The sequence below is a fragment of the Periophthalmus magnuspinnatus genome, chromosome 23, assembly GCF_009829125.3.
Source record: "Periophthalmus magnuspinnatus isolate fPerMag1 chromosome 23, fPerMag1.2.pri, whole genome shotgun sequence".
NCBI lineage: Eukaryota > Metazoa > Chordata > Actinopteri > Gobiiformes > Gobiidae > Periophthalmus > Periophthalmus magnuspinnatus.
This window is the reverse complement of record NC_047148.1, coordinates 12,046,144-12,061,471: the sequence shown is the minus strand read 5'-3', so window position 1 is coordinate 12,061,471 and position 15,328 is coordinate 12,046,144. Positions and strand designations below refer to the sequence as shown.

The 15,328-nt window shown below is 37.5% G+C and overlaps 1 protein-coding gene, 1 non-coding gene and 2 pseudogenes across 2 annotated transcripts; 3 read left to right on the top strand and 1 right to left on the bottom strand.

The window, feature by feature from the left end:
• Positions 1-3,645, top strand: LOC117391506 (differentially expressed in FDCP 6 homolog; annotated as a pseudogene).
• A 483-nt stretch (positions 3,646-4,128) lies between these two features.
• Positions 4,129-5,877, top strand: LOC117391767 (malonyl-CoA-acyl carrier protein transacylase, mitochondrial-like). The gene is given in 8 exon segments (XM_033989668.2): positions 4,129-4,514; positions 4,517-4,578; positions 4,673-4,760; positions 4,835-4,890; positions 4,892-5,053; positions 5,121-5,172; positions 5,175-5,257; positions 5,588-5,877. Coding segments are annotated over 8 exon segments (1,134 nt in total). The 5' UTR covers positions 4,129-4,156; the 3' UTR covers positions 5,861-5,877.
• Positions 5,878-7,686: 1,809 nt separating this feature from the next.
• Positions 7,687-11,152, top strand: LOC117391505 (polyglutamylase complex subunit TTLL1-like; annotated as a pseudogene).
• On the bottom strand, positions 10,237-10,325 carry trnay-gua (transfer RNA tyrosine (anticodon GUA)). Its single transcript is given in 2 exon segments — positions 10,237-10,274; positions 10,289-10,325. It is a non-coding gene; the product is annotated as a tRNA-Tyr (tRNA).
• Positions 11,153-15,328: the final 4,176 nt, after the last annotated feature.

Sequence of the window (15,328 nt, the reverse complement as noted above, 5' to 3'; positions counted from 1 at the left end):
TCTCCAAATGGATCTAAAATCAGAGCTTCTCAAATCCATCTGGTACGCGTTTACGTCGCTGGACGTTGAAAAGTGTGGAAAAGTGTCCAAGTCACAACTTAAGGTAAGTATTGTGATTCATTTTTCTCATTGCTTCAACATATTGTGTTTGCAGGATTTGCATGTGGTTTACTTGTCCCATCAAAGACTCCATTTGATTTTGGAAATCATCTGATAAGCAGCTATAACTCATGCTACCAAGACAATAATGGGACAAGAACTAGATTGACTGATAGAGCTTAAATCGAAATCGAAATTAAATGTTTAGCCTTAAGTTTAGCCTTTCTGTAATGTGAATGGTTTTATAAGTTTGGCAGCCAGCAGCCAATATTTCAATTTCTCAAATATTCAAATTCTCAAACCTGCTGGCAAATGCAATCGTTCAGCCCTATATTGATCTGTCAGGAGAATTTCAGATACCCAGTAGCATAACATATTTGTCATTTGTCAAAATGAGCTTGTGTTCAGTCCCTACATGCCTGAAGAATTTAAGGAAAACTGTCTTGACATGCACAGCTGAGGCCCACTTGTCTCAGCCTGAGAGTCTACATTTAAACATAAAACAAAGTAAAATAAAGATTGTGGTCATTTTGAGTTGTTGAATTCTGTTTGTTAGGTCCTTTCCCATAACTTATACACTGTCCTGAACATTCCTCATGACCCTGTGGCCCTGGAGGAGCACTTCCAGGATGATGATGATGGGCCAGTGTCTAATCATGGCTATATGCCCTATCTCAACAAATATATCCTAGATAAGGTAATTTTCATTATTGACTTGGCGTAATACAGGAGGTAAAGTCACAAATAGGCTATCATGAAGTTTGACTTAAAAAAAAATGTTTTTCAGGTCAAAGAGGGAAACTTTGACAAAGAAAAGTTTGATGACCTTTGTTGGATGATGACAATGAAAAAAGAACTTAAGAGGTGTTTTTCATGGCGGACTTCTATCTCAGAAAGACTGCTTCAAGCTTTTCTGTTTATTCAATCTACTGTCAGAAGATCGTTACCCACTAGTCATGATCCCTGAAGAGGTAGGCCTCCGAACCAGTCACCTCTACTAAACAGCACAGTAATTAAAACACTGTGATTATGTATTTGCTGATTAACTTATTATTATTATTTCTTATTGGGATTCTTCTTCCAGCACTTCCACTTCAATGTTTAGTTCTTATGATCAAAACTAAAATAAACTGCTTCCAGATTCTTTATAATATAATCTATGGTCATATTTAGCTGGAATATCTGCTGAAGAAGATTTCAACTGCAATGAATCAGGAGTGGGATGGGAAGTTCTTTGAAGACTTATTATCCCAGGACATAACTGTGCTGGATGAAGGCATGTCTGTGTGGGCCTTCCTGGAGCACATGAGTAAAGGGCAACTGCTCAGAGTGACCAGTAAAGAGGGCTTTAGTCTGGCTTTACATGAGGTGTTTTTGGAGATGTACCACAATGTCCTCAAGCGGGTCAGTGTTTTTCCTTATTTTTTATATGTGCTTTTTGTTGCTTTTTGCTAAAGTTACGCTCTGTCCTGTTTGTAGGGTTACATGTGGAAAAAGGGCCATGTTCGCAGGAATTGGACTGAGCGTTGGTTTGTGCTGCAGCCTTTCTCCATGGCATATTTTGTCAGTGAGGACTTAAAAGATAAGAGAGGCGAAATACTGCTAGATAAAGGCTGTTTAATTGAGGTTAGTGAATCATCTGGATGTTGTATGTTTTTTTTTAGTTTCTAAAGAACTAGTTACTTTACTGTACTGTAGCTACTCAAACATGTCCTCTGAACATTCTGATTCTTTATGTTTTTAGAGTATTCCAGACAAAGAGGGAAAGCGCTGCTTATTTTGTGTCAAAACCAACAATAAAAACCTTTGAGATGAGTGCATCTGACCAGAAACAGAAAGTCGAATGGACTCAAGGTGATAATGACTGTACACTCTAACTTTTCAACTAGCTCAAATTTTATGTAGTTGATTACACTGTTACGTCAGTGTAAATAAGTAGTTAAGAATAATAAAAGAAAGCCAATAGAACATTAAGACCCAGTTGCACCAATGCAAGAAAGCGAAAAGAAACATATAGATATAAGACTCATTATATGATGTTTCTCATGTACATTTTTGTGCAGCCATACAGACTGCCCTGCGCCTCCAGAATGAGGGGAAGGCCTCTCTTCACTTTGAACTGAAGCTGAAGAGGAGAATTCAGCGTGAGCACAGCCAACAGCAACGGAGTCGCAGCGCCCGCAGCAGCTGCAGCAGCAGGAGCAGCCAATCAGATGAGTCTAATATCCAAGACATTGAAAAGATGGACAAGGAAAAAGACAGGCAGGATCTGGAAATAGAGAGCATTATTAAAGTAAGAAAGTGTTTCAGTTTGAATATATATGACTCAGGAATTGGTTTGAGTTTCAGGAGACGTTTACATGAAAGTCTTTGTTGTGTCTGGTAGCATGCCCGTGAACTGGAAACCAGACGAAGAGAGGCAGAGGAAAAAGAGAGAAAGAAACAGAGGGAAGTTCAGAATGGAGTTGGAGAGACAGTTGAAGGATGCAGAGATGGTAGGTTTTGTTCTGATTATTCACGTTACAAAATAAGTATATTTTTACCACATTGTTAAATTCAGGGATAGTGATGATTAGTCCAGTGAAGTGTTTCTGTGTGTATACGGTAGCTCAGAGACAGCCTACAGGCAGAAATGCAGGAGAAGGAGAAGGAAGCAGAGGCAACAGAAGAAAAGGATCCTGGAAGTTGGAGCTGACACAGCGGCAACTGGAGGCAGCCCTCAACATGGAAATACAGGCGCGGCTAGAGAAGAAGAGAGAGCCAGACAAGAGCTCCAGAGGTAAGAGATTATCATTATCAATTTGCTTCCAAACGGTTGCACTTCCTTGGTTGATTATTGTATTGTGTTTTTCGCTTCTTAATATTTTTTATTAGAGTTACATTACTGCTATTACTAATAACTAATTTAATTTCTTACTCAGACTACTACTGGAAGAGGAGGCGAAAAAGGAAGCAGTTCAACCTTCTCCAAGAGCAGCAAAGGGCTTTGAAAAAAGTCTCAGCCCCATTCAGGAGAATACAAACAATGTAATGGAGCAGGGCACACCTTCAATCCTTCACTCTGCCTCCAAGAACTGCAGTATCTACAGGAAAGTCGCCAAAGAAGCCATCAGCACCTTGAGGTAGGCAGGGCTTGAAACAGATAATGAAATTGTATTATATATTATAACCATATAAACCATAATACATACTCTGTGTGTCATTCAGGAAGTACAAGAGAAGCTCAGAAATGCAAGTCAGCATGTACGGCACTGGAATGTCCAACTTAATCGCCTTATGACACCTATTACCCCTGGAGGTGCTTTTATATATTTTTTTCTTTACATTCCACTCTTCTACCATTTCTTATTTGCGCAAATATGCTTTTTTCAGAACGCTTGGAACATCCGCCTGTCCTCAAAGCTTATGTGTCCCAAAAAAAGAGGGTGCTTTAGCCAGTATGAATTTATCAGCAAATTAAAAATCAAAGGGCAAATCTCAGAGGACAAAGAACATTTGGAGGAGCAGATGGGAGCTGCAAACCTGTCAGATGGCTCCGAAACATGACGAGAACAAAATAATAAAAAATAAAATTGGTGATTAGGTATCATACTGTAATTTTTGTTGTTTATGTTATTGGAACAAACAAAAAAACTTATATTCTGTATTTATACTCATAGTTCTTGTTTCAAAGTTTATTTTGAATAAAACAGCAATTAAACAAGCAAATGTATGTACCAAAGCCTGTTGTTGTACAGCAGAGCATGTGCTCATGGTTAATTTGTTAAAAAAAAAAAAAAAAACATCTAACAATTACTGGAGCTGTTTAATAACATTTTGACACTTTTATGTTTTAATCGCAAAAGACCAGTGGTGGCGCTGTGGTATTCACGTGGTAAAAATCACCCGGAAGCGACTTTATGGCACGAGTTAACGACATAAACAACATGGCGGCCACCATCCTATGTCATGCCTATTCAAACATTATACATTTTTATCTTTATAACTATGTGTGACTCACGATTTAATCGTACGGGATTGATTATCATACTCAATACCATCTCAGGAGCATTGCCTCATGTTTTCGTCCGCTATCCGTTGCCTGAGTCCGACTCCTAAAAGGAGACTCCAATGTGTCTTCTCGTTGGTGAGAGGATTGTCAAGTGAACAGCCAAGCTCCGGTCCTGATGAAGCACGTAATACCACTGCAAATGGAGACACTTCTGCGATTAAACTCAGACCGCGAAAAGACCCCAGTCACTGCTCCGTGCTGCTGTTCCCCGGGCAGGGCAGCCAGTTTGTGGGCATGGGACGAGGACTTCTGAAGTACCCCAATGTCAGCGAAATGTTTACTGCAGCCCAAAGAATCCTCGGATATGACCTGTTAAGCCTTTGTTTGGAAGGACCTGAAGAGGAGCTCATGAAAACCGTACACTGCCACCTGCTGTATTTGTCATTTCACTGGCAGCTGTAGAGAAACTAAACTATCTCAACCCTAAGGTGCCTATATCTTAGCCTACCCTCACACAACTTTATCTAAATGTATTTCTTCATTGAAATGCCTGATAATAATAATAAATGTTTCTCTTTCAAGGCCATTGAGACATGTGTCGCTGCAGCAGGTTTTAGTGTTGGAGAATTTGCTGCGTTAGTATTCTCAGGGTCCATGACATTTGAAGAAGGTAAATCATTTTTTATCATATTCACTACGTCTTCTTCAAATAGCATAATGTGTAACATATGTCCTGTCTCTCAGCTCTATATGTGGTAAAGGTGCGTGCTGAGGCTATGCAGAAGGCTTCAGAGATGGTACCCCAGTGGGATGCTATCAGTGATTGGCAAACCTCAGGCACAGTATAAGTTTGCATGTCTACAGGCCAGAGAGCACTGCAAAACCCTGGGAATTGATAATCCTGTGTGTTCTGTGGCCAACTACCTATTCCCTGATGCCAGGGTCATTGCTGGACATCAACAGGTACATTTTGAGCAAGCTTGCATCAAGCAACTTACTGAACTTACTGAAATAGAAATCATGTTTTTAGGCTTTAGACTTTCTACAAAAGAACTCCAGGCAGTTAAATTTCATGAGGACCAAGTGCTTTCTGTCAGTGGGGCTTTTCACACAGAGTTGATGGAGTTTGCTTTGGCACCACTCAGAGAAGTACTCCGCCAGGTGGAGGTATGGCCACACTCCTCTAAAGGAAATGTTATATATTCATAGCATTTTTGATAAATATTTATGCACTCTGTCACTGATATTAGGAAAAACACTTGGCCAGGTATCTAATGTGAAAATACTATAGATTGGCTGTGGGAAGACGCTCTACATCACATATACTTATTACCTAATAAAATTAGACGAGACTATACAATTAATCATAAAAATTGTATAATTGCATCACTAACGGAAGGGATGAATTTGACAGTTTTTTGTGGAAAACTCTTCTTACTAGATACAGTAGATTGCCACATCTCCTGTTTTCAACCTTATCAGATTTTGATGTTTTAGGTGCGTCGTCCAGAGATCAACGTGTACTCAAATGTGGATGGCAAACGCTACATGAATGAGACCCATGTCCGGAAACAGTTGGTGAAGCAGCTTGTGTCGCCAGTGAAATGGGAGCAGACTTTGCATGAGATCTATGAAAGGACACAAGGACATTTGTTCCCAGACACGTATGAAGTTGGTCCTGGAAAACAGTTGGGTGCCACGCTTCAGAAATGCAACAGGAAAGCTTTCAAAACATATACACAAATGGATGTTACTGACTTGGAAAATTAAATGGGGAATTTCTTAAATATGCTTATATTTTTATTTTAATACAGTTAGATACATGCATTTGCTTTAATCATTATTAAATAATTTAAATTGTGTAAATAAGAACATTCAACTGAAAGTTATTTAAGTTTATTTTACATATGTCAGAAATGTACCAAAAATCCAGTTCTCTTTATTTAATTATATATGCTGTTTGTATCATTTTTGGGATCTTCTGAAACCACTGATTCTATTGAAATACTGAAAACTAGAAACATTTCATTTCACTATTTAAAATACTATTTAGTATAAACAAGCAAAGTAAAATGAAAAACAAACAATGCACAAATAATAAAAACCTTCTTAATGCCATTTAGACAACTATAATGCACAACACAGGGCCACAAGAGCCACTGCCGCCACTGTTTCATGAGTCCAATCAGTGCATGCCACAGGATTCCAGGATATCTGTGTATGAGTCAAACAGACTGCTCATTATTTATTGACTGTATACTCAGAAAATTGCACAACATTTTTTTTTTACCCAGTGCTGTAGCGTAATCATTGTGCCTGAAATACCTCACTGGTTGCAGGCAAGCCTTTCAACACCCGTAACTCATTTGTGTCATTTTTCTAGTAAAAGAATATGTTTCTAATATTTTACCAAATAATTGCCTTATTAAGAGCCTGGGCTGTTCTCAGATTTAGGTGAAAGGCTGGTTGTTTGTTTTGGTGTTTTATGGTCCACATCCCGGTGCAGCTCTAACTGACGCAAACCAGAAGTCAGTGTACGTCACAACACCCTCACCGATCCTGAAAAATTTCATTATTCACTCATTATAGCTGTGCATTTAAACACCTTCATCTGTTTTTCATAGCATGGAATTATGAGGCAATTAGATTATTTTTAGATTAAAGATGTAAACAATTAGTTGCCCGAAGTTGGTCACATGATCCACAAGCCATCCTGAACAAGCTTACCTCATGTGATGCTTAAAACGGACACCGCCCTGTAATAATAACAGCAAGTACTGGAATTGGGAACGTATAAATTGAACTTTAGTATATATATAGGCTTATAGATTTATATAATAGTTTCCTGCACATGTAGTAGCGTCCATCAATCTTTGCTCTCAAGGAACTGCTCCAAAATTACTACTGGCCATTCCTTTATTCACTTGAAAAACGTGACCAGCAGTCGTTGTTAAGTGTTTATCTCTTTGTTATATATCGGTATGTGTTTTTAAATTCATTAGGATTCACAAATACGTCAAAGAATATCAAACTATGTTTGTTTATGTTGTATTTCTGATGAACTGTGACAGGGTAACAGTGCCCTCTGCTGGTTAGTCCCAGTAGTGTAATGAGGTAATGCAGTGGGCGCACCGTGTCCACGGAAACGGTTGCTATGTTTCCTAAACCAAGCCCCTAATGATGAGTTCAAGAGGTTTGCCGCTTGTGCAATCAACGTCGTTGTGATCATTTTATGTCATATTTTAGTTGAATTTACATCGCATAACGCGTTCTGAAGCTTTTATTTTGAAGATGAGTTTGACCACCTTCTTGGTTTCGTCACTGTCTCTACAAGCTGACGCTTAGCGTTAGATCAATAAATGTAAGTAACTGTTAGCTTTTTCTTGGCAGTAGAACATCTTAAACAACAAATAATGATAATATCGCTTGGAAGGTACTTTGCGGTACCAAAATTATTGCAAAGACAATGAATATCCTCAAACGGCATCCTTGGCGAAGCTGCTGTCTGTCCAATGTGGATTGGGAGTCTGCTAACTGAGTCAGACCAGCTAGCTGATGCTGATGAACTGGCTATTTCCTTGCATTGATGTATTGGTATGTGTAAACTTATATTGTACAGAAAATAATTAACTGTCTCGCAGTGGCATCACTATTAAACAATTATTTCACATTGTATGTGCTCTTAATACAGTGGGGGGCACCATGGCTGTAAAGTAAAGTGGGTAAACAGATATTGAGAAATCAGTGCTTATCAACAACTTTTGAGAAGAGGGACTGGTTCAAGTCTCAGAAAACGAGGACTGGAACTTCTATTGGTATTTTACTTTGCCTAGTCATAACATCAGAGTCATTAACTAAATAATAATGTGTGTGTGTGTGTGTGTGTGTGTGTGTGTGTGTGTTTTTTTTTTTTTTTTTTTTTTTTTTTTTTTATCACAGGATGAGCATCCAGACTATCAGAAATGTGTTCAGTGTGGACACTGGCTACCGTCTGTCAGATGACCAAATGGTTAACCACTTTCCCAATCACTACGAGTTGACACGAAAGGACCTAATGATTAAAAATATTAAACGCTACCGCAAAGATTTGAAAAGGAAGGCAACCCATTGCAGAAAAGGATGAGAATGGAAAATATATTTATCTGGGTAATGAAGTATCTTTTACCTCTATATTTAACTACATACTTTAATTAAATGTATTTCTAAAATATCAAAATATTTTTGTTCTGTAGATTTTGTCCCAGTGACATTCATGCTTCCTGCTGATTATAATCTTTTGTGGAAGAATTTCGTAAAAATCCATCCAGTACATGGATTATGAAACCCTGTGGGAAGGCCCAAGGCAAAGGCATCTTCCTCATTAATAAACTATCTCAGATCAAAAGTGGTCCAGAGATAGCCGCACTTCCACGTAAGTTCAAAGCAACTGTTTTATTCAGCAGAATATAAACAATGCTCACCTGGTTTTTACTTTTATGATTATTTCAGGTTTGTGGCAGCATCCAGTGGCAAAGAGGCCTATGTGATCTCCCTGTATATAGATAATCCCCTGCTTATTGGAGGAAAGAAGTTTTGATCTACGTCTTTATGTTTTAGTGACAACATATCGGCCGCTCAAATGTTACATGTAAGTAGTAATGTGTATACACAATGAAAGAGATGTGCACGTTTCATATTCTGGTTTCTTTTTCTAGGTACAAACTGGGCTTTTGTAGGTTCTGTACAGTAAAATATACACCCAGCACCAGTGAGCTTGACAACATGTTTGTTCACCTTACTAATGTAGCCATTCAAAAACATGGGGTATGTTTGTATTTTTTACACAATTAACATAATTTAAAAAAAAAATTTGTTAGACAATAATATGGATGTTTTTTTGGTTTTTTTTGCAGGACGACTACAACCATGTCCATGGGGGTAAGTGGACAGTCAGTAATCTCCGTTATACTTGGAGAGCACAAGAGGAAAAGAAGTAACAAATCGACTGTTTGACCAGATCCATTGGATTGTGGTGCAGTCTCTAAAAGCAGTAGCTGTAAGTAAAATAATACAAATCTTGACTTGTGAGATGAGGTTTCTCAAATGTTGACGGGAGATTCATTTGTGTTTTCCAAGAGCGATTTTGATTATTATTAAATATAGTAAAAACATTTTACTATCTTTAATCCAGACAAACATGCACATTTTATCACCAATGTTTATTTTGATTTATTCTCTTCCTTAGCCTGTTATGAACAATGACAAGCACTGTTTTGAGTGCTATGGGTATGATATCATCATTGACGACAAGCTCAAGCCGTGGCTGATTGAAGTGAGTACATGTACTTAAGTGTAATCTTCCCGTTTAAACATCAACATGTTTGTTGTTTTAAAAAGTGTATATCTGACTATTTACTGCTAATTTCCAAACTAAAATACAGAAAAAAAACATATTTATTGAAGAGTTAATGTTTGACCAAGCCCTTAGATACTTAGCATATTTTTGCTTTAGTTTTGTGTTCCTTTCCTCCTTGAGTGTTGAGCAACTTCAGATGCCCTTAAGGTTAATGTTTCTGTGTGTCTGCAATGCCTGTGACTTTTTCCATGAAGTATATAACTATTTGTTTTATTCATTGTTTTAGTCAGACTGCAGTTTTACTATGGCATGCATTTATATATAATTAAGGTTGTAGATCTATGTAGGTTCTGCATACATATATTGTCCATAAGGCACACATACAATCAGTTTACCACTGTCCAGCGTGTACTAGACTAATATGGTTTAAAATACTAATGCGTTTTTCACTGTAGGTGAATGCTTCCCCTTCACTGACCTCCAGTACAGCCAATGACCGTATTCTAAAGTATAACCTCATCAATGACACTCTGAACATAGTGACGCCCAACGGGGACATGCCTGACTGCCGCTGGAACCGCAGTCCCCCTCGAGAAGCCATGGGCAACTATCAAGTTTTGTGAGTAGCACTGCCCTGTTTTGTGCTGACAGGGAAGATGTTGAACTTTGTGCCTGTTTCCATATGAAAGAGGGACAAAGGCCCATTAATTGCATAGACATTAATAATAATGTAAATATGCAACATATAAGAAAATACAAGTAGTACAAATTGTAGTATTGACCCACAAATGTACAAAATATTTTAAAAGTATGTCCTTCGAGCCGGATTTGAACCAGCGACCTAAGGATGACAGCTATAACCTCTACAGTCCTCCGCTCTACCAACTGAGCTATCAAGGCTCCCCCATCACAGCCTGTCAGCTCATGTTAGACTAGGACCACACAGTTGTTCTAGTGCATGAACTGTTGCATCATTGGACACCCATTTAAAGGAAGATTACAGACCCTTCACCTGTGTTTCCTTTGTGTTTTTAGGTATGATGAGGAGCAGGCACAAACAGAAAATGCCGATCGTGACCTTAGGAGCCGCTCAGGTCAGTCACTGGGTTCAAAAGGCAGCAGGGGGAGTGCAGGGGGCCGACCCACTACTGCTACCTGGAAGTGAAACTGTTTTTGAGGACTTTTTCTCAAAAACCTCTGGGGCCATGGTGGATACAAAATATAGACTGCTTTTGTTACATCTAACTGTACAAATAACATTGTGGAACATAGACAATTTTAATGACTGTTTTTTTTTATATCAAGTTTGGTTCTTCCTAAATGTCATTATGAAGCCCATTGCCACTCCAAAAACACTCTGACTCCTATTCTACTTATGGTGAATCTGATTAAAAGTCAGTACGTCACTATATGTACCACCACTCAGTGGCAAACTACTGAATGAAAAGAAAGATACGATGAAGAAATAATCTATGCATGAGGCTCTGGTACCTGCATTTCTGACCATGTTTTGCCAACACAGGTGCTAATAAAAAATTCTACTGACTTTCCAGAGACCAATGAAAAAACAGTGTATGTGCAAGATAGAGATATTGAGATAATATTAATTCTATATTTCTTTTTATTATTTACATGTATGCGAGTGGAGATGTGGAGATTGATTGTATTTAACTTGCTCTTAACTAAATTTAATTTTGCATTGACATGGGCAAATTACACATTACCTGTATATAAATATGTCATTATTGTTATTTACTTATGAAATAATCATTCATTGGATCTTTAAACATTGGACAATATATGTGTTTATTTCTTTTAGGCCTATAAAGTAGGATTTTTATGCAGCATTATAATTGTGTTAATGGCTTTTTGGATACACATTTTGTACAGTGTAGATTGCTTAAAATAATTGTTTAGTATTACCAGAAAATGTCCATCATTGTATCTTTTTTTCTATAGTTTAGAAAATGTGAATCTTCCCTGAATATACCCTGTTTTAAACACTGTAGCAGATTTCTTCATCAGTTTAATATTTCTGGAATGAAAATAAGTCTGCCTTTCTTTCTGTGACATTGGCATTGTGGCCCTCATATTAACAGGGAGTAGAAGTCCCTGTAGCAAATGCCCATTGACTAACTTCATTCTTTTTTAATTAATATGTTATTGCTGCCTTGAATAATAAACATTTAAATACTTGTCAATAGTTGGAACCATCTGTTGTTGGTGTGATTATAAGGGCCACTGTCTCAAAACAGATTTTCATTTTCACAGTAATACAGTTAAACCCCTCAGTGGCCCCCAAATACCCCACAGAGTTGACCATGCCACAGAATAAAACAATTTTAACGGAAATTGCATAGTTATAGACACATTTTCAAAATAAATGTCTAAATTGTGTTTTAGATAGAAATAAATTCTCATCAGACGCTAAATGCTAGAACAACCATTGCTATTTCACTTCCAAGACCATACTATTGGATTTAAGAAAGTTTTTTTTTGTTTTTTTTTGTTTTTTTGTAGTTTTATTTTTTAGCTTTTTGTTTCAGACACTAAAGTCCAGAGTTTTAGGTTTCTCTGAAATGTCAAAATAAGACCAAGAACGGGTAACTATAGCTATACAAGTCCCATTTTTACGGTTAATCACTAGAAAAAGTGGATTTGCCGTTTAGTTCCTCTTTAAAATGAATGTTGCGTTCAACGGTTTAATGCTAGTTTTATTTTGGTGAGTTTTACCGGATGTGCCTTGCTGCTGTGCGTAATGGTAGGACGCTGACTGCAGCCGTGTCAGTCACAAGTCGATGGTGCCGTGGAGGAGGAAAACACAGTGGAAAGATAGTAAAAGGCCCTAAAACCATTTTAAATCCGCAAATCAATCACTATCTTTAATCGGAATAGATACGCTAAAGGTAAGTTGTTCTAAATACTTTGACAGACTTTTATATAGACTTTTAAAAACTTTTTGACGGTAGGGATGTGGCTAATTGGCTAACTTTAAAGCTCGAGGCTAACACTGTAGACAACTTCCATGACAAAAAGTTCCCATCTGTGGAAAATATTGGTAATTTCCAATATGTAAGGTTTCTGGCTATACTGTACAACTGATCTTAGAACTAGATTGCTGCTTATTTGTGCTGTAACTAAGAGTATTGCAAACTATTACAAGATTTAAGAGATTAAGTCAGTTTCTGTATTATTCAGAATTAGAGGCATTCGCAATGTTAATTATTCAACCAAGTCTCTCGTTTTCCGCCCAGTTTCATTAATGAGTTTGTTTTGAGAGTTTTTTGGTCGATATAAGGACAGAAATGCCTCTATGGCTTGAATGATAAAGGGCGCGGCAGGTTTCGCTTCTAGAGATAAACTCGCCGAGCTCTCATACGTAAGAACACATACATTTTACGTCGATATAACAACAATTGTACCTCATTTTAGCACAGAGATGATTGTGTGCCCTTGATGCCACTGTAGCCGAAGAAGTGCAAGGTAGATGCATATACATTTGTCACTTTATCAAGGTACAATTGATTTAAAAATGGCATATTTATGTATTTGTTCCCATCCTATGTTGAATATCTTCGGGAAATGACACGAAATCACTACTCATCAGTCACACAACGTTGAGTAATGGACTATTTCACATGTGCATGGCTATTGTGATATTTCCATGTCGATGATGGGCTACTGCTGTTATAGTAAAGAGAGTAAAGGAAGCTTTACAAAAACTTGTTTCCTTTATCATCAGGTCATGTGAACTAGTTGCTCTGTCACAGAAGCTAAACATAGAAATAGTGCTGCTCCAATTTGGTTTGTAGACTGTCATCTCATTTTAGACAATATGTGTGGTGTATTTTGTTGTAAAAAGTAGGCCAGAACAGCTGTCTCTTGCTATGTATATATGTCACAGGCTATTTCAAGCTTTGACAGATGACAGTATAATTCTAGACACTACTTTGAAAGACAGATTTTAGACCTCTTATGACCACTGTCTGTAGTCCACTTTAAGCCCATAGTAACTAAAAGTAGTTAGCTTGAATATTTATTTTAATTGATGCCTTATTAAGTGTATTGCGCAGTTACTACAACAATTCTGGGTGGGTCCGCCCCCTTTTTGTCTCCATCAAAAATATTATTGCTTTACCTGGAATGTTTCAAAGTATGGCATTAAACATTTCTTTTATAGCTAAAACATAAATTCATTCTTGCGGGTTCACCTCTCCACCTCACCAGTTTGTCTCTATGAATAGTTTAAATGGGTAGGTAAAGTAATAACAGTAATAACATTTCCATGGAGGTAAACCATGGAAATGTTATTTACAGACCCTCACCAGAAAAGTTACATAATGTTCCTTTTAATTTGAGATTAATTTGAGGTGCACATGAGGGTCACAGGGTTACCACAGTCTGACCAGCTCCTGAAGAGTCCTGCCATTAACACTGGACAGGAACCTCCACAGGAAGTATTGTAAAATGGACTGTGAGTAACGTCATGGGGTCTGCTATGTCATGTATTAGAGTTCCCCTCCATTATGTGTAGGTCTCTGGGCTGTTGGCTGTTCCACTGGAAAATACCTGAAAGTGTGGAACAAATGCCATTGTTTTCAACTGTCCATGGAGCTTTTTTTTCTTTGTTTGAACCTATAGTCATCTGCGTTTAGACTACAGTTACTTCAATATGATGATGGACGCTTTTTTGGTAAAATGCAATTTAACCAAAAAAAAAAATGTAGTGTTTGCCCACATTTTAGCAAAAAAAAAAAGCTTTTTTTTTCCAGTGTGGATGATTTTATTGCACTGAAAAATAGAAAATGTTTGTCCATACTGTGATCAGTCTTGCATCTCCACAAACCCGTCTCTTATTTATCCTGGAAAAGGGCCTCCTGCTTGTTGCCATGAATATGTTATTCTTTTTATAATATTCCACAGTATGGCATAAAACTCGTCTATCTCACTGGAAAATGTTCCAAAGTATGGTTTTAACTTTTTATTTCCATGGAATCGTGCAGGTGTCACCTCCAGAAGTTATGTGGTCTGGCTAGTATTTAATGTAAGGTTATTTTAAAATCCTTTCCCACTAAAACAATGAGCAGTTTTGATACATCATTGTGTTATAAGAGGTTTTTAGTATTATATAGTATTATTAAGTATTTTAAGTTATTACAAAGAGCATTTGCCCTCAAATGTACATTCACCATTTTTATTTTAAAGTCTATAGTAAATGAACAGAATAACCCTTATGAGTAGTTTACTGCTCATTGTAGTGGATGTTGCTGTTGCTGGCTTCCTATGGTTTAAGCAATCTCAAATCAATTGACAGATTAAAAGTTAATGCCACCAGTGGTATTTGGAAAATGTTGACCCTTAGGTTTGTGCTACTCTGTCTCTTTATATTGCCTGCTGGGAGAGTGCAATATTGAAGGATCTGCTTAGCTTTAGCGCTATATGTGAATTTATTTTGTGCTGTTACTTACGTATATGTCATTATAGCAAGATAAGATTAACAAACTACTTTCCAAGGAAATATCGAGTTAACTGATTAGCAGCTTGGCCAACCTGATGTAGATCTAAAAACTGTTCAACATAAATCAACATTTGTCCTTGCTACAATCTGGTGAATGGCATTGTGAGAAAGCAGCTGCCCCTTTTCAAACATGTGCTTGGGAAAAAAAACAAACTTCATCACAGAGTTGGCTGGTGTTCTGTGACGCGGAGAGTAACTTTTATGGGGCAAACATAAATAAACAGCTTCAGGGGAGGTGTGCATGTGCGTGTCAGCTGTGTGAGAGCTGCTGGTAGAGGGATTTTGTGAAAACTATTGTCTGTTCAGTCAGCAAAGGTGAATCTAAAATGGACTAGGGCCCAATTCCTATCTTACAATAATGAAGATGTAGTAATTCAAATATGCA